The sequence below is a fragment of the Opisthorchis viverrini genome (assembly GCF_000715545.1).
Source record: "Opisthorchis viverrini unplaced genomic scaffold opera_v5_112, whole genome shotgun sequence".
In the NCBI taxonomy this organism is placed as follows: Eukaryota; Metazoa; Platyhelminthes; class Trematoda; order Opisthorchiida; family Opisthorchiidae; genus Opisthorchis; species Opisthorchis viverrini.
This window is the reverse complement of record NW_008751770.1, coordinates 931,795-956,163: the sequence shown is the minus strand read 5'-3', so window position 1 is coordinate 956,163 and position 24,369 is coordinate 931,795. Positions and strand designations below refer to the sequence as shown.

Sequence of the window (24,369 nt, the reverse complement as noted above, 5' to 3'; positions counted from 1 at the left end):
ACAGTTAGATTAGGATGTCAAACGCAATGTTTGAACGGCTGCCAAATAGATGTCCCGTAACTTATTATGCTTGCAGCTTGCCCAACGCCCAGAGTAGCCAATACACAGCAGTAAAGCTGGTTGCTATAGTCAGAATTACTACTGCATAGATGGTACTGACTGCAGCCACTGCGCTCACGGTAGTGGAACTAAAATAGTTCGTCGTGCCTCAAGTTCAGATGCCATGTTTGAGAAAAATCCGGACTGAGAAGAATTAGTAGTTGAGTAGGAAGAGCAACTAGCCGGCAGGTCACGACAAATAAGTCGGAGCAGAGAGCAAGACGGCTGGATAAACAGTAATGCAAAAGAAATCCAGCCCGAGTTTAAACCTTACTTTCACTAGGCCTCAACGCAGCAGCCAGTCAACACAAAGTTTTGATTTGAAACTGCACAATTCAGGATGAGTACTGCTGAATCCCGCGAGTTTATCCTCCCGAAGGCCAGCGGCTCAAATCACCAGATGTCCTAGGTTCTGAGCTTCGTAAGGATATGGAAAATATGCTCCGAAAATGATTCTCAGGATAAAGACGAGTTCTAGGTATTTTCGACCATTCAGCGTAGCTTGACTAAGCTTTGCGTGACAAAATTCCTGAATGCACAACCACTGCGGCGGGAATTGCGATGAAAGAAGAATACCAACAGAAGCATACCTTTGCCCGGCCGAAGATACCACACGCTGGCAGATGATTCAAGACCAGATGCGGTACATTCTTAACAATGGAATAGCAAATTCGAAACCAGTAAACAAGGAGCTATCACACAGGTCAAAACAATCGCCCGGAAAATTGCTTCTTCGATGCGACACGACACATATTGGTCGCATATACACGCACTACACGAGATATCCCGACAGCCTGATATAGCACAATTAAAGTGAGTAACCACCCTATGGAGGCAGGTGGGCGTTTACCAGGTACTTGGGAAGTGAAGGCGCGGTATAAGAAAACATTTTCACAATCAAGTACAGTGCAAGTAAAACGATGGTAAATGCTCCGATACAGACATCCTTGATTCGCAGTAGTCTTAGAAAGCGGAATTAAAAGTTATGAGACTGGTATTTCAGTTCCCTCGGTCTTTTCCAATTCTGACTGATGATCCGCGATAAATGTACGAAGTTCTTCAATGCACCGTTGGCCCCTTTCGTGCAAAATCTCCTTCAACATCGGCATTAGGCGACTTTCGAGTTCCGTGTCCTTGCTGAAAAGTAATAACATGATTACATAAGTAGGCCATATGGCTCATCGTGATACTCTATTGTATAATCACCAAAGTAGGGGGTTGGTGGATGACTAACGCAGTTGACAGAACTGGTGAGCTAGGGAGATAAGAAAATAAATCAGTGACGTGGTAAAACTATACTATTGTACCATCACCTCGCAAACTATTACGCTCCCAGCCACTGTCTACCGAAAAAAGTGACAATTCAACGATGCGTGTAATTCTTGAACAAGGCCAATTGCACTGCGGTGCAAGCCTCGAAAACCATGACCCGTCAGGCTTCAAGTCCGACGGAGCAGACTGGCGATGCTTACGTTAACTAGGTCCACGATAGAATGACGTCATATATTTTAGTCGTTATGCAACAGTCATTCTTCTAACGCGGTACGGGCTAGCAGTCAAAAATGAAACAGCAAAAACTAGCCAAAGCAGTTGAACGGGGTTACCACGAGTGTTGCCTAATCATCGGGGAACTGCTGAGCTGTCGCTTATTTTTAGGCGTGCCCGCAGGAACGTCACGGGTACTCAGATTCGAGTGAGCAAACTTGATGGTATGCTCTGGCAACAAATGTGAGGGATCACTGGGCAAATTCGGAAGTTCGAGTTGACTCTAGGGATACGTTGAGCAATAGACCGAGAAGTCCATTGCCTGGATATTACCCCGGCTTCGTGATTTTCCCTGGCTGGGATAAGGCCACTCGTATCTCGCGCAAATTATTATCAACAGAGCTGAATTCACAAATTTTGCCCAATTCACTGTGTTTACCTGCCAGCTGGTTAGATAAAATGAAGTGCTTGGTGAAGTGTTTGGTGTTAGAGGTTGATAAACAATCTGTCCAAAGGTTGGTAGCACCGTCTATAGTGAAAGGACCGACTGCTAGCATCTGTAGCCACAGGCTATTTCAATCAGCTGCGAGCCACTGAACGATACGTGGGAGAGGCCTAACTAGGCATTCCCTATGACTGGTTTCAATTCAAAGAGCTTTTTGGACCGTGAACAGTCGTGGGTTGTGGAAAAAAATTCGAATGACGAAATGAACATCGAATGGAACGCACGCCACAGAAGTTTTGCTCAGTTTTCTTTTTGTCCAGCAGCTCACAATTACATATCGGCAAATGACGAGACGCTTTCCGCATCTAGACCGAGTTACTTTAGAATTAGACGAAATGTAGTGTCTAGTTGTGAACATACGGAGCTCTTACACGTATCCTAATCGGTCCAAAATTCGATTCCAATTCAATTCAATTTCAGGGACTTGTACAAAGAGCTTATTCCTTACATTCAGCATCACCAGTTAACAACTTCTCCATGAAGTGAATTCATACTAACACCGGGTAAGAATTACACTACACAGCACCGATTTCTGTGCTTATTTATTTAGCGATATTCTCCGGCGCTCGCTAAGTGAACCTCGCCGGAGGCTAGGTTATCCGGTTCGGCACTCGAGCATTCATACGGGTAAAGTCAAACCCTCATTGCGTCTAGTGGGCATCGGTTTGTCGGATGAGTTTCACAAATTAAACCAGTCTAAGTTTAAGTGATTGTTGTGATCGACTCGAAATCAACTGAAAAAAGAACAATGAAGCCACATGTTAAGCATCACGAGGAAAACCGAATAACTGTTCCGGAAACAAACAACCTAATGCAACTTACTTTTCGGAGCAAGCAAAGCTCAGAATTTTAGGTACAAATTAGAACTCGAAGTAGACAACTGGTGAATACTTCCAGCAACTTTGAAGGAATGACAAGAAGCTCCACGAGCATGTTCATATTGCCCAAAGGGAATGTTACGGATGAAAACGACAAAACAACCACATGCTCGATGACCAGAATACACACGGATGAACGGCGTCAAACCACTTCGAAAGCTTGTCGCGCAAATAAGTAGATCAATCTTTCAGCTGTGGGTGCCAACAGCAAATAATAATCATCCGCTGGCTGAGAGAGACTACCGAAACTCAGTCGACGTTAACAACTCGGGAACAAATAATTAATTTTGAAGATTCATCCACCAAATCCAAGGCAACGAACACTCTTCCTGGACGTGCGGGAGAGAAACGAAATGCTAAAAGTATCAAAGGATCGGTTAGTAATCATGTCAGTGAATATCGGAACAAAATGATGGAAATACTTGCCTGATCAATGTTCTTACGACAGTCGTGAATGCTTCACAGTCACGCTTGTAATCCTGCACCGGTAACATAAACGATGAACAAGAGGCATACCTGAGCCAAGGTTTCTTTACGCTGTCGAATCAACTCTATAGGATCATCAGGAACGGAGACTGCAGTTTCAGTTTTGGATTCTAAAATGTGACCATGAAGAAAAATGGCAAGTCGGATACCACTGGAAAGCGTGTAACAAACCCAACAAACAACTAAGGTTAACTCCAGTTCATCGAAAATCTGGTAGCTAGGGATGCTGGGATGGAGACACTCGTGTGGTTCACAGATGGTGATATTCTGGCATTGATAAAAACATGTGGAACCCATGTCGTGCCTGGCAAGCCACAAACAACATTCGTTTCTCAAGCAGTTACAACCTAATCATGCCATCTTGTGTGAATACGAGGTTGATCAGCTTGTTCCTGCTTGGCACTTGATTAACAGGAGACAGATCTATGCTGGTAATCTTTTGGGTGCACGAAGCTCCTCTAGGCTCGACCTTGACAAGACAAGTTCTCCTTGATCATGGCTGCGATTCGTTTAAACCCTTATGTACGTAGTTGGGGATGTATTGTCCCGTGACGCGAAGCCACAGGACACATGGAAGTAAATATTTCATCATTTCCCAGTGTTCTGTTTCGTATGCTTGGTTTAGTTAGTGTTGTAAGAATCAACTTCGATATTTTATTTGGCAAAGCAGTCGGTACGTTGTCGGTATTATACACACGCTATCCCATGTTTCACTCCTAATGCTTCACCGTTTGCCGAACCATTCCTACTGACGACAACTGACGACGCTCGAGTTCGATAGCACAGAAGTCACCGTGGTTACGCTTTTGCTTGTAACAGCTGTGTGAAGGGTAAGAATTCCAAACTTAGAACGACTGCTGTTTTCACTCAAATCCTGAAGGCAAAGCAGCAGCAAGTAAAGTGCGACTACCAGAGTAGTCAATCGGTTTCATCGTTAATCTACATGGTCAGGGGAATGCGCGCCGGTGAATGTTGTAAAGTGGACCGCAAATGCCGCACGGGTCTATTCGGAGCTAGTTTAATGGGTTGCTGAGGCATACAAACTGCGGAGTCATGATAAAGCCTATTTATCAAAAAAAAATCAGCCGAGAAATGCGGGTAGACAATGCAACAGATCACACAGAACTTGAGACAGCTCATGAGAGTTTGAAAGAATGAGTAGAACGAGGAGTTGCGGCAGGGAATTCTGCTTGGTGCACTACCGCAAACATAAGGACGTTTTTTATTTAAAAGAATGGACTGACTGTCAACTGTTGATCTGCTGATCAACAGAAGGGATAGAGCGTCTCACAAGCTCGCTTAAACCGGCTGTTAGATAAATAATTCAGATGATTCCACCAACATCACTCTAGTGTTCTAGAGGATAACACATATGTACTTTCAGTCCCCAATGCCACTGTCATGAGCAACTCGAAAATAACTGTCAAGTAAAAAAAAATCTTAAACAAACCGTTCTCAGCATCTTCACCCTTTGAAATGTTCCGAGTTCCTCTTCGTCTTTTGGATGGGAATTCCGTTTCGGAGAAGCTTGAATCATCAGCCACGGATTCCTCCACGGGCTTCGCAGATCTTCGGGTTTTCTCAGGTGCCCGACGGGCCGATTGTGGCCAACCGGCAGCTTCATCAAACCTATCATCTTCGGACGCATGTATTCGAGAATCATCAGTTGATTGCTGATGTCGATCGAATTCAGCCCCACGATGCATTTTGCTAGTGGCTTGCCGACTGCTACGGGTTCCAGGCTGTTGATCCAACGACGGAGGTTGCTTCGATGACCCGACATAAGAACCTCGAATGGTGGGTGGACTGAACAGAAAGGTAGAGCAAGAAATCGCTCTTACTGAACTCAGATAGATCTAGGCAAGTGAAACTCAAAAGTTAAACTCTCTCCAAATGACCTATCACGACCCCAGGTCACTGCCACCAAGTGCAAAGCGAATTAGTCACCGAGAATAGAGACTTGCCGGGTCTAATGTCTCTCAAATGAAAAATAGGAAGCTATGGGTGAAAAAGCTTACATGGTGCATGCAACCGGCCACAAAAATACCCATAGCCAACAAACATGAAAGGTAGACTTGGAAAGAAACCTAAAGCTGGGTCATTCACAGACTTCACAATGACATCTGCACACTTAATATCAGAACTGCGCACTATGTGATGTGAATGATTTGGTACAAGACTCCCAGTTCATTGTAATGCTGAATCCTCGGACACCTATACAACTTCACGACAGGATCTGGGATGTCTTTAGTGAACTTGAATTTCTAGATTCTCTTCACCCTTCGCACATAATCCACTTTCCACCAGCTTTGCATTTTTTCCGGAAACGCGTCACTTTATAATAATGTCATGAATGGAATGGTAATCGCTCACTTTCGGACAGGATTTAGAGACATGGATCAACCCATCGTGAAATGGCAGCCAATTTAGGGATATAATATCCCCACCCATGTTATATCGCTCCACTGCCGTAACCACCATTCCGAGCTGGCATCAACTGCGCTTCTTTGTGAACCATTAGCCGTTATAGGGACACTAAACCAAGTCGCCGTACCCCGTTGCCCGAAACAACCAGGTTATGCATTCGTATTTCGTGCTTACCATCCATACTATTCAAAAATTAGATATCTATAAGATTCTCGTCTTATTACTTACAATAACTAACACAGCAGTATCACTTCATCAGATTCATACAAGATTCCAGAGGGGATGGTTTGCTATAAGCCGTTCAGTTTTAACGATTATCTGATAAAAGATAACTTACGAGTACTGTCACAACTGTAGTCTATTTACGAAGAACAGACCGGTCGACATCTAGCAGAACGATAACTCACTAGTCGGAGCCTTGTATCCGAAAACTATCGGAGAGGACATTAACAATAGTGTGGCTAAAAGTCAGGTGATGCAGTCCCATGGCTCTCACAAACTTTTAAGTGTGACCAACCGAAACTGGATCGCTGAATTTTATTCTTACAAATCGGATAAGATTTTACCCGAGTTTAACCTGATAAACACATGGAAAAAGCTTCCTTCGCTTAGTCTGTGTTGTTCCAAACCTACTTAAATGTGGATTTCGCGAATGTTTACTGGCGAAATGCTCCACACAACTGCATGTAAAATCCACAATAGTGACCAAGTTTATGGTTGACGTTGGGTTGCACATCAGCTGAGTTGCGTGTAAATAATACTCTGGAACACCCCGAACAGCTGCGCGAACAAAACCGAACTTCTAACAGGCCACGGACATGTAAATACTATGTTGAAGGCTATCGTTCACTTTTAGTGTCACGTAGGAAGAAAGTGCCAAGTTCCAAATACAGGTTGGACAAGTCCTTACTCTCAGCTTCAGTGAGTGACAGCATAAAAGACGCGGAAAAACATCCCGCTATAACGACAGTGGCGAATAACAAATACCTCAAAGAGTCTGGAGAATCAGGGAGTTGTTTTTGTCGCTTTCGCTTCGGAAGATCCGACTGAATTTCTTCCTTAGCTTGGTCAGGTGTGACGGTGCCTTTGCGAAGATGTTTAGTGTTGGCGAGAGGGGACAAAGATGACAAACGGTTATCCATGGTACGAAGTCGCCCGGCACCAGCAGTGTCTAAAGGTGCAGAGAGTTCGGAAGAAGATGAATCGACGGAGTTTCTACGCTTACGCCGGGGTAATCGAGATTCGTTAACGTCTGGCTGATTGCGTCGTTTCAGTTGTATCAAACCACTAACAAGTGACGATCCACCATCACCAGCTGGAGCAGGTGCGTTGGAAAATGAGTAGTCCGGAGCATCTTCCACAGGAGATCCTGAAGTAAAAAAAGCAGGAAATTACAGGTTTTGGTCTGAGGGGGGAGTTGCAGCAGTCTTTTGCTCTAACTCATAAAAGCTAACCCATCAAATACACTCATTTGCAAATTAATTTGGTTTTCACGGGTGATTCAAGTGAATCTCTCGTTTATGATGTTCTCCTGCGATATCTCGAAACATGAAGTAGCCTGTGTGCAGCACATTCAGTTGAAGAACATCATAAACGAGAGAATCACTTGAGTCCCCCGTGGAAACCAAACTGATTTGTCGAAATTAGTATAATTTGGGTTCAAGTAGAACAAGTAAGATTGACGGAAACTCGAGGATTGCGCCTACCTGATGAGCCCCAAGAAGGGCTTACCTGGTCGTGGGCTGTCGACGAGTTTCCAGCAACCTTGTAAATTCCTTATGAAAAAAGCAAATTACAGCCGAGAAACCCGGCATGGGCTGCATTATGGTTATATCAAGACTACTGGATGGTTTGATTGAAAAATCTACTTCCAGGAGTTGGTGAAATGGCCTGGAAACGGGTGTATGCCAGTCACCCAAGGACTGGACCTAGTAATTTGTGTGTAGATATCGCAAGCCATTCCTAAACCAAGGTCTGCAGTCCGACATGGGGGTGACCTGGCTCTCAGAATTGTAGCCTTTCGAGATTAACCATCAAAGTCAACACCACGAGACGGTAAGGCGTGTAACCAGTATCGCGGAAGCTGGATAATGGGATTCCATACCAACGTGATGGACCGCAACCTCCAAGTTATCTTTCATATGGACTGTATTTAAAAGGGAACTCGAAAATTTCACTTCTACACAACATCCGGAACGGGAATACCTCGATGCATCGTCAAGCAGGTTGACTCTACGCAATTCAGGATTAATTGCCACCACCTTGCATGTTACTGGAGACCACAACAATGGTTCGTGAAAAATTAATGATTTTTCCACGTCCACGTACACGAAAGCCACAGAAAGCCGGATGATAATCCCCTTTGGGACACCTTCAGTGGGGCTAGCGTGCCTTTTTTAATTTTACACAAAATTTGAATTTTTTTTAAACCGACTTGGCTAAATCTACCGGACAAACCGGGTAAGCCAATACCCTTACCTGATATACGCTGCCCTCTGCGAGATGCGTGAGAAAAGTTCAAGGGGGATGCAGTTCGATGAACGTCCTGGTAACGTGCAGGTTGGGCCTTTTGAGTAGAGGAACCGCGCACGACTGAGTTGTTCCGTGCTTGTATGCCTTGAGAAGATCGGGAACTGCTGCTGCTTCTGCTCATTGAACGGTAAGATTGATTACGAGGTGGATTGCGGTCAACGAACGAGCCCGGTTGTCCATCGGAAAATCCCCGAGCATCCGCCCGCAAACTGCCGGCAGCGTTTTGTTGATAATTCTTCCTGAGGATGTTAAAATTGTGGAATAAATATACGAAATTAACAAAAAGACTCCGGGCTCTGTGATTGTCCGGAAACCGCCTTTATTGCCAACACATATTCCCTGCAGTGATGTTCGAGGAATGTCAACCCTAGCATTGTCTCAGGCCATCGGCGTACAAACCCGAAATGTCTTGGCACATTGTATAGAGCACGTGACGGTGCTAGAGGTGATTTTCAATTCTTATAATCTTTTAGACAGAACAAATCAGGGCATCATACGGATGTGCTTTGAGTTTGGTTCATTAGTATTGGTGACAACTAGTCTCCCCGACACGGGTGACATTGGGTTCAAATGCTAGGCTGTTTCCATGTGTACAAATCTCAACTATTGCTCTAGATGTTCTTGAATGTTGTCTACAACGGCCCTAAACCTGAGCACCTAGTATAGAGCGAACTGAACTATGGTTACCACTAGCAGTCCGTATGGCTAATGAATAGTGCAAGCCACTAGAATATTTGCATGATTGTGCTCACCGCCTAGACTACGGGAACCACAAATCATTCCTCGCTGCGGTTGCCCGTTGTTATCATCATCGCCTAAACACTTTGTGGGCTTTGCATTAGTTTGTACCATCGTGTTTTGGGGTTGTTTTGATGCATTCTATCATTCTATTCATGTAACCGTTTACATATAAGCCGCAACACTGGCCAGAGTTCTAAGCCTAGAGTAGTACTAGAGGTGAATGTGACTTGTTGTACAGACCTAAAAGAAAACTTGCTCAGTGGTACCCAATTTGACTCACAAATACGGACTATCAGTTGAGCATTTCCAGGCTGTAGAACTGCCCCTTACTGTGCATCTTCTCGTTGTACTCCCTCGGGTTTATATTGGGTACAGGGCATTCGAGTGGACACACTATTGGTCCGATACCATATTAGGAATAGCTTCAGACCACTAAGTTTTATCTGATCCATCGAAATTCAGGTAAGCAGCAAATCTCACATTCCTTATTTCACAACGCCAAAGTAGAAATGGCACTGAAGCCTGGACTTGTGGGTTGAGCACCTCGGTTCAGTCCTTACTATTCCTCAGGACATCGGACCGTATTTTGGCGGGGGGTTGGGCATTTTAATGACACACTGAGCTTCCACATCAAGTTATCCGCTCGACACTCGTAATTTCTCATACCAGATTGGTTAGGGGACCGGAGCATGTTGTCGCACATCCTCCAAAAATCGCATCATCCGTTAGACACCGCCGCCTTGCTTTTAGAGCTCGAGATAGAAATGGTTTAAGGTTCGAATTTATTGAGACAGGTCCGTGGTTCGAACCCGATCTCTGCTTCTCGACTTCCTCTGTTTAGGCTTGGGCAACCTGGCAGTATCCCAGCCCTCGTGCTTCCTCCGAGTAGCGTTACAGCTAGGCGCCGGAAGGGTGTTATAACTGAGAGATTACATGCCACATACTTCAACCGGGCTGTCTTGCTACATACGGTACACTGGGTAAACGAGAGCACACCACCGGTGATGCCGTTCACCTTTCCTCAATTCCATCTCTTAGCCTCCAGGTCAGTCCATTCGTAGATCTCAGCCATGGAACCGCTCACATTGTCTGCTCTTGGCTTCATTGTCCTGTGTTATCGCAAACCACAGCGTGTGAACTCTGGAGCAAATCGGCGCGCTCTTCATGAACACTTAACGTGTTTCCAGATCCAACTAGGTAATCCAGCTCCTGGTTTCTCTATTTAGACGCTGGTGCCTACGAAATTCTACGTCCTCTGCAATGGTCAACACCTGCATTAACATACTTCTTAGCTTCCGAGCCAAGGCTTCCACAATCGACTTAATCTCCAGCATTAAACGCTCTTCTACTGTTCGCTTCCTAACAGGCATAAGGACGTGCGATAGCCGAAATTACACTCATTCTCTATTTGTGGATTCCGCATACGCATCAAACAACCATACCTCAGCTTTCCTCGCCTATTTTCTGAGCCGGCTTCCTCGAGGTTCTGTAAGTGCCACAAATGCCCAAATACGGCAGTTGACAGCAAAGCTCTAACACGTCGATCCGTTTCTTTTCAGTGGCATGGGAAACAAATACACCAAAGACTGATAGACTAAGGTAAAAAAAAATCGCTCAACTCGCAATACACTTTCGATACCTAGAGACCACGCCACCCGAAAGAAGCACGAGGCCTGAGACATTGGCAGGCTGCCCAAGCGCAGATAGAAAGCTAGACGCAGAGGTTGAATTTGAACCCGGTCAGTAAACTCGCTAAACCATCACTCTCCCCAGGGCTGAGTTACGTCAGCTTTACCTTGGAGACGTGAGCGCGGATGCTGCATTTAAGAACTTCGCCAATCCCTGTGCCGCGACTAAGACCAAAACACAGTTTTGGATAGTGGAATGAAAAAAAGTGAATAAAAAAGATGTGCAACTCATAGTGTGTGGACTGGGATACTACCAGGGTACCTTTCCTAGACATAAGGACGCGCAAAAGCCTAGATGCAAGGCAACGTTGGCAGAGAGCACATGGTGATCAAATATTTATCTATCGGATGCTGGAACACGGCCTCGAAGTTCAGTACATCTTATTTTAACCTCCAATCAACAACTAATTGTTTCAAGACCTTCCATCAGACCGACTTCAAAGCCGTTAGGCTTCATGGATCACTGGTGTGTTGCGTTGGTGATAACTGTACCATTTGGGGGCTGATGAAAAAATGAGCTAGCTACTGGACTATTATACAATTTCCGATACACGAAAAAACGTCGCCAAAAAGGCTTCTGCCACGCCGACGATAGTGCCAACCTGATCAATGGGACATCAGAGCCGGAGCATTCTGCTCGATGAAGACATTCCCGCGTTCGTCAATGATGAAGTTGAACATATGGCGTTGCTCTAAACCTGACGGAGTGTGAAGATGTGGTCAAGGAAACCTCTAGGCGGTTGAAACCCCGCTTGGTTCTCACGAGTCAATGGTTCGCGTGCCACCGTCGAAGAACCAGTGACGCCAGGAGCCTGGTCACAACAGGAGTCAAACTAACACCTCTGTGGTTACTACATTCAATGCGCGTACCTTTTTTGATAATGAGCACTACCAGCGATTCACCAGTTGTATGGGACGGTCTATTCCTCCTAGGTAGACCCAAGTAGGCACTGGCTGAGAAGTCCACCACCATCCTTGAGAAGAGCAGGTGGAAGTTCGTCAGGGCCGGCTGCACGATGACGCAAACACTCGGACACTTCTGAGGGTGCAGGCGGCCCCATATTAGTAATACATCTTTCTGTCGGAAGCCAGGATCCTGGAGTAAAGGTAACAGGTGACCAGCTGAATGGCTATTTGAAGTTCCGTGCCCAGCGATTCAAACGTTCTGCTTTGCTGCATATCAGGGATACATTTTGATCCCTGATCGTTTCGCTGACAAGAGTTGCCCCAGGGCTAGTCGAACGATTCAATTGGAACAGCATGCGGTCGTTTCCAGCATTCTTTGCATCTTCCATTTCTTCGCGCTTTCGGGTCCACTAAACTTCTCGGTCGGCACGGACACCCAGTTTAACCTGACGTCAGTTGATGTGTCGGATGTTGTGATTGCGGCCGAGGTATCTGTCGCCGGGTCTCCAGTAAAGACACGGTCCTATCAAAGATCCAATGCTTGGATGAGGTTGGCTGGGTTGTGCCGAAAACAGACGTTCCGGCTTTGAGTGACGGTTTGATATTTCCCTAGTGGTCACACCGCCCGGCAGGTATTCGAGAAGCTGGTTCTGATAGTTTTATTTGATTTCTGGGTCCACTAGCTTCTCAGTGGCCGAGCGAGGTGTAAGCGCTTTGCGTACACCCGTAAAGCGGCATCGTATAAGCGCAAGTTTGAACCCATGCTGGCGACATGGAGTCCCAAAATGAGAGGCAGGCGACCGACGGCGACCGACTGACGGCGATGTGGTCTATTTGGATTCCGCGCTGGTTCGTTCGTGGGGACCATATTGTCAGGCGATTCTCGCTGTTCCGGATAAGCCGGCACACATCTGGATTAAGCGACCCCCGTTGTCCATACGTCTAGTGTCCAACCTAGGACGACCACCCAATCAGGCCTCAGTAGCGCTTAGTCTACCTACCTGAGCGTTCGTCACCAGCAACCACAATGATACCTGAGCTTTTAGCCCGCTGTAGAAGGGCACCCTGAGCGTCATAAAAGCTGTCGTAAGCAGATTGATACTACAGACCATTGGGGCACAAGCAGATAATGCGGTGACCCCCACTCCCTTTAGCTTCTCTAACAGATATTGCCAAACGAACCGCACAAAGGCTATCAAAGAGTATCTAATCAAGCAGACACACTTCCGCTCGGTCGCTTAATACAACACCCACCCCAGCATATTCAGCTGCAGCGCACGAGCAAGAGCCACCTGTTGACCTGCTTGCTTCAGTATGCGAACATTAAGAACGGCAAAGTAGACCGGTTTTCTGGGTTTGAAGACAGACTTCAAAATGCTTAGGGTGATGACTTAACTCGGACGTTCAGATCTCAGCTACGTATGACGCGGGGCGAACAGAACGGTCGGAGTGCTGGGACCTGTGGAGAAAGTATTTATATTTGAGTGGGGTGAGTGGAGGACGGAAAACGTGAAAGCGTAGGAACGGAGGTGTCAGCAGTAGCATGTTTTCGCTTGCGCACTCTGCTGTATGCAGCAAGTAAGGTGACCCGGCTGATGGCACCACGCGACGCTCGATGAGGCATGAGTATTACTAGCTGTAAATGCCATGATTGTACGAGGGATAGTGTACTGCCAGGGCGACCACAGACGGGAGAACGATTAGGGTCCACAACCAAAGTCTTTGATTCAAAAGCCCAACCGCAATGCGGTTGTGTTGGGCTGGAAATGCAAGTACATTACGAATTTGAAGGAACACGGCACAACATGTTCCAACCCCCAATCTGGAGGGCAGGAGAGGAAGATTCTCACCTGCATGCAGTTATAATTTGTGTCGATGCTAATAGCCCCCCCCCCCGTTTATAGAGTACGCTACGCAAACTCATGGAACTGAAAATAGAACAACAGCTCTATGGGAACTCGAAATACCTCATACGGGGAGAGCCAGAAACCGAACGACCAGATAGACTACCAGTCCTTGATGACGATCCAGTGAAAGATCGACTTCGTGAGTTGCTGTATCGGTGTCGTCCAGCATTTCCACCCCCCGCGCCGTCAGACGAAGAAGATCCTGCTCGCATGCGACGCTCACCCTCAAAAAAGCCATTGGGAGAATTTCCCATTCCTCGACGATCATTGCCACGAAAATTTCCACGGAAGCCCTGGCGTTGAAAAGAACGTCCTCCACTTTGGCGTTGTTCCTCGAACACTGCACGAATCATACTGAGAGGTAACAGGACATACTTTTAGCTCTAGCTTTTTTCAGGTCTTTAAACCACGATAATTCCACGGGGAAACCCATAAGGTGTTTATTGTTGTACCTGACACAAATTAAATATGGAACAGTTGTACTTTGCGAGGATTTCTTTCGCCAAATCATGAGATTTAAATCGAATAGCCACTGACAGACGCTTCTTGTCCTCCGATGTCGAGAAAAAGTCGACAGAACACTTGGAATTGGTTTCTTCGGAAAAGAAATCCCTGAAGGGGTTAACACGGTACAGCGAAACATACTTGACCTTCGTCACATCTGTTGTGCCTGGTAAACCTCTTATGAAGAGCGTATGCCTGCTGGGAGCAACATTGCGGGGATTCACGCGATCGAACTGCTGACGCCGAAACATCGCAATAAAATGGCGGGACAATTTCAAACTAGTCCAGGTAAACAAATGAGCCTGGGATGTTCTGAAAAAGCTCGAGGAGGTTGATACTCGGTTGGAACTTGATGGTTGTTACGTGCTGATTGAGCAGCTTTTTGCCCATTTTCCTGATGTGCAACGTGTTTTCATTTAGCATTATTTTGATCCCCGAACTATTAGCAGGGGAACCCATTAGCCGCACAATGCCCTTGGCTGCTAAACCTTTACGAGTGGAGTAAAGCTTTTCGCGCGAAATGTTGCGTTTGGTTGTGTATGTGCTCAAACCGAAAGCCGTTTCAACCCACCTCCATATTTTTGCAGATCACCAAATTTCATTTTCTACTGAAGCAAACATGCCTCCGGCATAAGTGTGGCGGAATAATTTCCCCGGGATGCCTGAATGGGGCTCAAACGTTCGGACTGGTATTCTCTACTCAATTTCCCGATTAATTTATTTCATCAGGGAAACGTCAGAACCTTCGAAAAATTCACTTACTTCTGCGAATATGGGGTAGCCTATTAGCATCTCGAGGAAAAGTTCTAACCAATGTCTTCGTGTTAAAAGAAAAATCTGCGGTATGTATTAGTGGTTTCCCTGCATATTTTCAAAATAACGCGTCCCCCGATCTACCTTGCCTTTTTCGGAATCTGTTTAAGTTTGATTCTTTTCCAATTTTTATTCCGTATTCCGGTAGTTTCAGACAATGTGAATTATAATCGCTCTGGTTAGGTGTCTCATAATGGAAAGCATGCATTCAGTAAGCTCGGTTACGTCATAAAGAGCAGCTGAGTTGCCAAGAACCGTAGCCAGCGACTGGTCTTCATCATGATAGCTAGTCGTGTTTTCACCTACTTTGGTTGCCTATCGCAACCACCTGGCCCGTAATAATGCGGACTCATGATTATGGAGCACGAAGGCCTAATTTAGTGGCCAGAGACGGCCCTTCATAGTCGAACTGTGGACATTGTCCAACGTGCGCGCACCTGAAAATTATCAAAATGTTGTTACAGAAATCTGTTTTTATTGGATGCAAAAGTGATTCTGAAATAAAACGCATTCAATCATTTGTCATGTACATTGTCGGCAAAAGCGTTGGGATATCTTTCTTTTATACAGTTGTGAGTACCCACTCATCAAATTCTTAAAAATTTGGATTGTCGGCAGGGGTCGATGTCTACACAGGTTTGCTGACGTTGGGGTTTATTTGCGCTTAAGCTGGCGCAGGTGAATTTGAAGATGAAGAGGGTTGTATACAGGACAGTGGTACCATATGCCTCAAAGACCTTAGGAGTCTTCAGACGCGTGCGCACGGATGACACAGTACACCGGGATAAACATCGGAGTATTTGAAACAACGTTTCCTAGGTCTGGACCAAGTTTCATTGGTACTATTTTCCGGCAAGTGAAAATATACCAAATTGTTCAGTGAAGACAGATTTTGTTGCTATTGGTCTGACTACCATTCGTTAGACATCCTGTTATCCTATCCTACCAGCGTACCTTGCGGGATGACAGCAGCAAGAGAACCAGACTGATACGTGAGGGTGGCGTCACAGTCGGATGTGGCCATGGAAAGGGTCTAGACGTTCTGTCTATGAGAAATGAGAAGAGGTCGCGGTCATCTTGAGATTGAAATAAAGGTCAAGAAGAGTGTCGTTGTGGACCGATCGACGTTCACATCATTGCATAACCCCTGATGATCGCTTGATGGATGGAGGGTTGTAACTGCTCGGTGGACCGTCAAATGGAAAAGACCGATTCGGTACCACGTACACACTCACTCAGAAACCACATACCGTAATGTACGCGTTATTACAGCAACAGGCACTATATAACTGTCGGTCTCACAGACATCAGTGATCGACTAGTGCAGTCGGCATACCGCGGCGATCGCACGGGATCCCGTCAGCTGATACAAGCCACCAATTTCGTGAGAGCCATCACCTTACAACGCCGATGCTGATCATCCGGGCCGGTGGTCTTGTGGTGGCCTGATATCTGCTGCGTCTGTGCAATCGGATACTTGGTGCAGTTTCTGGTCTTGGGTGTCTGAGACACCTTTGATTTTTCAAAGAACCGTTTGTTCTGCCCTGCAATTACCCTCAGCAGACAGTCATGCCACTGAAACCTAAGGCGGGGGCAGATGCGGCACTGATAGATAGTATTTGGTTAGCCACCGCCAATGGAATGGCAATTGGGTCAGGCGATTCACATATGAAAACTTCCCTTATTCCAGGGAAAAAGTGGTCTCAAGATGTGGAAATTCTGTGTATGCAATAAGGCCACGGGGATTGGGGAAAAGGACCAACATAAGTGCTAGCCCAGGTGGTAAACAAATGGGAACACCTCGTGACTTGCACAAAAGCTAACTGTGAGTAGCAACTGCTCTTCACCTTGCAGCAGACAATATGATGGTACGTCGGTTTTGTGTGCTTGAGCTGGGGTGTCTTAGAACATCTTCATCGGCCCGTATTGTCATGTGGCAAACTACACAAGGAACATGGACTTTTCCTTTCCGGTTAAGTGACAAGTGGCATGCATCTCAAAAACCAATCGCCTAGCCAACAAACCATTTGGATTGCAAGTTTTAGGTTATCGGCCCGATACGCAGCTTTTCCCAAAGTCCCATTTACTTTCTCCGTACGGGTACTGGTAGCTTTTTCAAAGTGAACACCCCGCGCTACGCACGCAATGAGCCACTCGCAAAACAACTGGTCACTCGTAAAACCATTAAGCACTAAGCTGGGAGAAAATTCCTTCTGGGGTTCTCCGCAGAATTCCTAGGTCAAGGTAAAATTAACGCGGTTATTTTTTTGGTGAGTAGTTACCTACCTGGCTGCGTTATTGAATCGGACCATGCGATGGAGAGTGTCAGCTGCAATTGGAAAGTTCTACAAAATGGAGACACCTTGGCAATATGATCAAACTTTTGCTAACTAAGGAAATTTTCAATTTTGGGATTAATCACATCAGTTTCTATAAGCCTGTGCAACTGTTTCTTCTGCTCAAATTATGGTTTGAGAGGAATTTCGAGTGTCTATCCAGAAATTATCTTGCCATGGTGAAAATGTAATGGGCTCGAATTCAGGGATATCTTGTTGACGAATTTGCCGTTCCGGGTTAGAAGCCTTTCGGAGGGCCTAAAAGTAACATACGAAAGATATCTCGGTAGTAGTGGTGCATGAAGAACCAGATAGGCCAAGTAGTCAAATACTCTAATCAATTTGTCTTCAACCGCTGCCTCCAAATTAGAGGTGTAATGTATCCAACAACTAGCAAAACAGCTAAAAATCTCTACTGCTAAGCCAGAAGGACGAGCACAAGTATTTAATCTTACTCTAGACACTCGATGTAAACCCGGCACTTCTTTACGAAGAATCTTTGGTCCCATCTGTCACTCCATGATTTCGTGACAATTTTTTTAGCCGAAAAATTCCGAAATTAAGTTGTCACTCAGATTATTTTCGACCTCCAAAGGGACTTCCGATTGAGCCTTTCGGGTTTGTTCCTAATAATTTGGTTTCACCTTGGCAGATAACCTGCAATTCTACCTGGCTAAGCTTCGTGGGTGCAAAAATACACGATTCTTAATATCAGAAGGAGCGCGAGTAGGCCGTAGGTATTTCCTCGGGATATAGCTGACTGCAATAATCCGACGTCGTGGACGCCGATTGAATACATGAAACTGAGCTGATGCTCGGATGTGCCCTTCGGAACACTTCCGAAATCACAGTTGAACCGAAGAAACATTAAATAAATTTGAGGCATTTAACGGTGTTTATTTGGTCACTTAGAACTTCCCCAGAGTCACGGTCCTGCAGATATTTGTTTAGGCATACTCAAGGTCTTCGGAATTTATTTTTAAAGGCTGTCAGCACGTTTCTGTGAATGCTGTGGAACGTTTTGTGGAGATATTGGATACGGTACCTTAGACGCACAATGTTTTTATCTACAAAATCTCTCGAGTGAGTTTTAACGTCACATTCTGTTGTAAGTGTCCTTATGCCAAAAACCATCCAAATGTACAACGAATTTCACACTTAGTTTCGATTATTCAATTTTTAAACCTTTTGCGCGAATTTGACTTTGAAACTTCTGTGTCATAGTTCCAGAAGCGGCTCCGCGTATTTTTGCTGGGGAACTTGGGCTGTATCCTTTACGTCCTTCACGGGGTAGGAGAAGGCGTCAGATGAATACACGAAGGTTAACTCCGCAGTAGCTGAGCGTTCATCCAGTAGCCGCACCACAAACATTGTGTTGTGTTCCGAGTAGATGTACCTTGAGTGCATCAGGCGGCCTAAAGGACAGACGAGAAGTCGAGGAAAATGAATAAGCCAGTAAGCTTAGCATGCTTTACAGCAGAAGGACGCCACTCATAGCACCGGCTGTCAGGTGCGTTTTTGTCTAAGTAGGTAGGGAAGTCAGCGGAACACAACCATAGGGCTTCTAATTTTTTGCAAGATCAGCTTCCGGAAAATTGACAGCTAACCGAAAAGGAACTGAGCACCAAAGGGACCTACTGAAGTATGGAGCGACGTTATGTGAAGTAAGGCAGTCTGTGGCCGATTGCTTAGGAAAGGTTATCACTGAGGATATACAACTACCACCGGAAGTGTTGACCAGCTTTGTTAAGTAGAGGCCGCATAGTTGTGTTTTACTGTGGCAGATGATATGCCTTCGGTTCTAGCAAAACATCGGGAGACCGGGCGCGTGCTTGTGTTGCGGTCATTGGGAGGCCACTGTAGCCACATATGTTTCTCCATGTGGCAACACAGCGTTGTTCCGACGCTTCTCAGAGGAAGTAAATTTTGACGCACGCAATAATCAGTCCTTGGTAAGTTTTTTTAAAGCAACTAATATCAGGCCTGCAGATATAAACTGTACACCCTCCTTATCACGGGTGACATGGACACTGGTTGCCTGGTTATGTATGCCTTCCTGAAAAGCGAACATTTTGCTCCCTCCCATAAACTGTTTGTCTTATTTATGGCGGGGGTCCTTGCGATCCTAAGTGTCTTCCACTCAGTACTTGTGAATTACCTTAGTAGACGCGGCTTAATCAAGCAGTCAGTGGCACTCCTCCATTCAAGCCATCGCCTTTAATGCAACCGAGACTTCAGAAACTGAACCCAATGTGTTTATGTCGCACAGTTCGTGGCTGAAAAGTCGAATTGAATTTTTAAATGAATTAACAGTATGAATGTCACTGGCACCCATCTGCTCCATTAATTCTAACATTCACAGCCAAGCGCAGGTAGGATCGCAGAGACCCCATACCGGAAGGCGTACAACATCAAAAACACCCGACCTCCTCGAAATCTCTTCCGCATCCCCTTGCCAATCACGTGATCCACCCCACGAAACTCACCATTCTGAAGTGGGCAGATGTCACATCACTCATGTCATTGTGGTAGAAGATTCAGGATGTTTTCGGCAGCTAGACTACCTGATGCATAAACAAATAACGGTTTTCTAATGACCTCGTCACCTATCCGTCGATGCCGTCCAATTCCAGCAATCAGCAAATGCAACCGTGGAAAAAACTGGTGTTTTGTACCCTTGTTTTTCTTCCATTATAACATTACGTATTTTGTCGAACGCGTAATCGTTTTTTGTTTAAATACGAAAAACTACAAAAACGCGCACTTGTACAATTTCACGTATTACAAACGTGGTCACGTGCTTCGACTCTGTCTTCTGATTCCGCTCGCGCCTACGGTGGTCATTCGCGAGATTGACGTGCTAACTCCGGTATCAAAACATTTTAGACTATCTTCGGGGTCTACTGTATGTATGAATTGTTCAGAAGGAGACGTCTGAACAACCACGGTTGGATTACTGTTTATTCGCTGACCCGGACCGACGATGAACTATTTTAAAGAGAACAATTATCAGTGGGTCTGCTCCATTTGACCTCTTTATTATTGTATACTCAATCTAGTGTTATAATTTTTATTCTTGTGCCAAACTCCTGATAAATTAACTTACTGGGTAGCCAGACCACTACACGCCTACCATACTTTGTCAGCGGAGACCAGAGTTTTGAAACCATACAATAATACAGCTTTTACTGTGACTCGGAGCATGTAAACATTGAGACCCAGTGATATATCTTCTTGACGCCGTAAGTGACGCAAATGAGAAACCGCGGTTCTGGCCTTTGAGATTCTTGATTCATTAGATATACTTCTGTCAGGGCTAATACAACCACCAATGTCTGTGGAATTCTTTACAACCTCAAATGATTCTTCTTAACTTTGCCATCACCGACAGCATTACCTAGCCCAGCCAACATAGCTTCTGGTCCTGGACACATTTTTCATTAAAAGTCCTCCTTGCACCACCCAAGACCCGCTGAATAATTGTCTCGTTTCTTCCAAAACCAATTCACACAAGCCATGGTCCTGAGACCGTGGGTGCCGAGCAGCTGAGGATCCATCAGTTCTGCTACTCAAACGTGGTTAGCTGAGACCTCTTTCCGAGCGTGAGGTAATATCAGAAATCTATCAACGCTTCCAGTCGATTCGCTGCGTTTGTTAATGCTCTACTGGAATCCGAAAACTAGTTGTATGAACGAGAAAACGGAGAGCACTAACAATGTCTGCTTGTTGAGTAAAATTATTGCAACAGGTATATATGCAAACAAGGGACTTATCGTTTTGCAGGTACAGTTTGGTAAATCCTGTTGCAAATCCGGATGCAGGTATCGTGTCTTATTCGCTGTTGTAACAGCCATACGTAGTCCTGTATATCCGTGAGTGAAGCGCCGTAAAATCCTGAGCGACTCTGCTCCGAGCTGGGCGACGTGCGAAGCTCTGTTTAGTTGTGTTGGTGTGCTGTTATCCTACATGTAGGAACGTTTGCGTGTTTGTGGGTGTCAGCACATGTTTTGTTGCTATCTTATTGGACGGTAGACAGTCGATGCCAGATGAGTCACCTTTGTGTGTCATGACTTGTACGTGTAGTGAAAGAAGGACGCGTCTTGGGATCAAGGGCTTGACTGTGAGCTGTGTAGTCAAGTGAGTCACGATTCCGTGGCGTGATTTATGAGTGTAAGAAAAAAGACAGATCTCGTGATCTAGCTAGTGTCGGTGACCTGTACAGTCATGTGTGTGGCGAAAGGGTAGCTACATGTTTCGCTCAAGCTTCTGATCAGTATCTTGCTTCCCATTTCACGATTAGCAATCTGGAATACATTGTCACCCTGCGAAACTAAGCGCTTTCCGACCTAGCACCCCTTTTCCGTGAGCCAACTATGGAGTCACGAGCACCTCAACCACGGTTTCGGCGGTCATTTAACCAAACTTTTGCCCGTCTTCATGGTCAACTTGCCAACCCTGTATGTTTTTATTGATGCACCAACTAGACCTTGCACGTCTGTCGCCCACACACATACTTGACTGTTCAGCTCACAGTCACCCACTGGGTCACGAGACTTGTCTTTTTTCATACTCACAAACCATGTCACGTTAAAGTGCCTCATCGGACGTCGATTGCCTGTACCGTCTAGTGAGTGCAGCAACAGCTCATGTGCTGACACACCCACGTACGCGCAAATGGATCTAAATGAAGGGAAACTGAACAGTCAAAACACACCGAGTTGCGCGTGCGCAGAGAGCAGGGAACCAAACAATCTCTACAAGTTCACGGTCGATTATGGAACACGTGCAGCAGCCATACTATGGAGGAAACATGTTCTTGCCGCCCGGACTTTCACCAAGGAGCTCTCACGGAGGATATGTTCCCCTTTCCAGTTTTTCCCGATTCAATATATTTATTTTTATACGTCTCGAATCTCATCATTGTCAACGATACTGAAAACTTTTATTGGTGCACATACATTCTGAATTATATTATGGCCACCATTAACAGTGCATTAATAAGCTGCACGCACCGAAAAGACCGTATCGACCCGCTGAACTGGTACTGAAACTCCCAGTTACTGGAGAATCTTTTGCTGTGTTTTTCTCGTGCTGCCCGCGAACCAACCAATTCTCGGTATACCGGTTAAGGCACCCTTCCTCTGCACCTGATATAAAAACCAAGCAAACCTATCATCTTCATGTAGAGGGCAGCTTGCTGCAAAACAGGAGAAAAATTAAGCACAAGTCGCGAATAGTTGCTCCACTATCGGTTTTCGCGGACAAAGACAACCCTATCATTGTTTCAAATTATTTTCAAATCCAGGCAACAAGAAAAAGCCACTCAGTATTCGCACAATGAAATTGTTCTCTAGAAAGCCACGACGTTTTCAAGATTAGCACTCCATTGTGCAGAATGCCTGTGTTAGCGGCCCAAAAGCGTCTCCATATGGTATTTATTCGGACCGAAGCACAGAAGCTCAGCGCTGACTGTCCAGGCTATCGATGTGTGCTCAGATGATAGAAAGATGAACATCTCTTCGTCTATAATATACTACAAATTCCAGTGAGTAGGACATCAGGTCGCGGAAGAAAGGACGATGACTTCATCCGAACAGCAATCTTTCCAGGTTTCCCTCAAGGCTGCCCACCCAAAATTTGCCTGTGATTTGCCATGTCCCTGCAGACTGCATCAGTTACAACGTCGTTCCACTGAGCCCAAACATACAAGTCAAAGTGACAGCACTATCGGACACTGATCATTTACACCGTGACCAGAAGTGGGCCTTACCAATGACCTAAACGCTGAACTTCAGCGTAGTTAGGCGATAAATTTACTCGCTTACAGCTCCGTCATTTGACACCAGAATGGTAAAAATCAATCGGAATTGCAGTTTATTTTTGCTGTAACGTGGTTGAAAAAAACGTTGGCGTAGGCTCTTAACAGGATACAATTATCTCGCGTTCGTGGTTTGACGTACTCAGGTGCTGTACCTCTCTTCGTGTTCTCTCCTCTTGCTTCAAATGTTCACTCGCGCGGTGCCTAACGCGCATTCTAAAATCGATGAGCAAGTCACCTTTACACGACAAACCCCTCGCCCAGTAGTAGTAGTGGAACTGTTTGGAAAGTCGACTGCTCCAAAGATTCTTGCTGGCAAACTGGGGCTCATTAAACACAGAAGGATATTAGCTGCAAAACCTTTACGAGTGGAATAGAACATTTTGCGCCAAAATGTTGCATTTTGATGCCTTTGTGCTGAAGCCGAAAACCATATTAATCCAGCTTCACATTTTGGCATATCACCAAATTTCATTGTCCACTGGACCAATCATCCCTCCTGCATAACAGTCCGGTGGAAGTAGTTCCCAGCATCGCTGAGACGCCGGGATGCCTAACTGAGATCAAAAGTTTGGACTGGTACCCTGAGCTCAATTTTTCGATTGCCTTAGTCCATCAGGGACACGTCATTGCTTTCAAAAATTTAATTCCATTGGGCGAATACTGAGCACCGGCAGACTGAAAGCAAACCTCGGGCGATCTAAAAACCCGCCTGATTAGACGAAACTGCTTACTTATTTCCGCGGTTCTGGGTTTTAATTATTTCACTTGGGTGATTGAAGATAAACTAAAGAACATCAATAAACGTCAGCACGTGGATCGAATTCCAAATCTCGTCTCTGTCGGTATAAACGCCGTGTAAACACCGACCATGGAACTCAGGATCATATATCAAATTGCTTGTTAATGAGGTTATAAGTGAGTGACTCTTGAGTGATTTGTCCGGAAAAGAACTTCAACGCCTGCATGTGCAACGGACTCTGACCTAAAAGCGGGTATTTTGATGAACCCAGTTCCTACCTGGAGGTTAGAGAGCGATTGGTAACATCAACCGTGTTTAAATATTTGAAAAATCAGGTTTAGCATGCTGCTTGTTCGAGAAACCGCCTAGAGGAGGGCACCGAATTGGAAATAGCATAGTCCTGAATCTTTGCCCGTTTTTTGGCAGTGAGCTTACCTCCTCATGACACAGTTTTGACCGGGAGAAATAACCGGTATCCGAGCAAGATTTGGCTCAGCTTCAT

General features: G+C 45.5%; 2 protein-coding genes across 2 annotated transcripts; one reads left to right on the top strand and one right to left on the bottom strand.

The window, feature by feature from the left end:
• Window positions 1–816: 816 nt before the first annotated feature.
• On the bottom strand, window positions 817–14,510 carry T265_05820 (hypothetical protein; the record flags this gene model as incomplete). The annotated part of the gene is made up of 6 exons (XM_009170927.1): window positions 817–1,236; window positions 3,394–3,563; window positions 4,904–5,259; window positions 6,868–7,249; window positions 8,359–8,651; window positions 13,715–14,510. The coding sequence occupies 5 exons, from the start codon at window positions 14,005–14,007 to the stop codon at window positions 3,433–3,435; spliced, it is 1,455 nt and encodes a 484-aa protein (XP_009169191.1).
• On the top strand, window positions 4,930–5,130 carry T265_05819 (hypothetical protein; the record flags this gene model as incomplete). The annotated part of the gene is made up of 1 exon (XM_009170926.1): window positions 4,930–5,130. A coding segment is annotated over one exon (201 nt), but the record flags the coding sequence as incomplete, so codon positions are not given.
• Window positions 14,511–24,369: the final 9,859 nt, after the last annotated feature.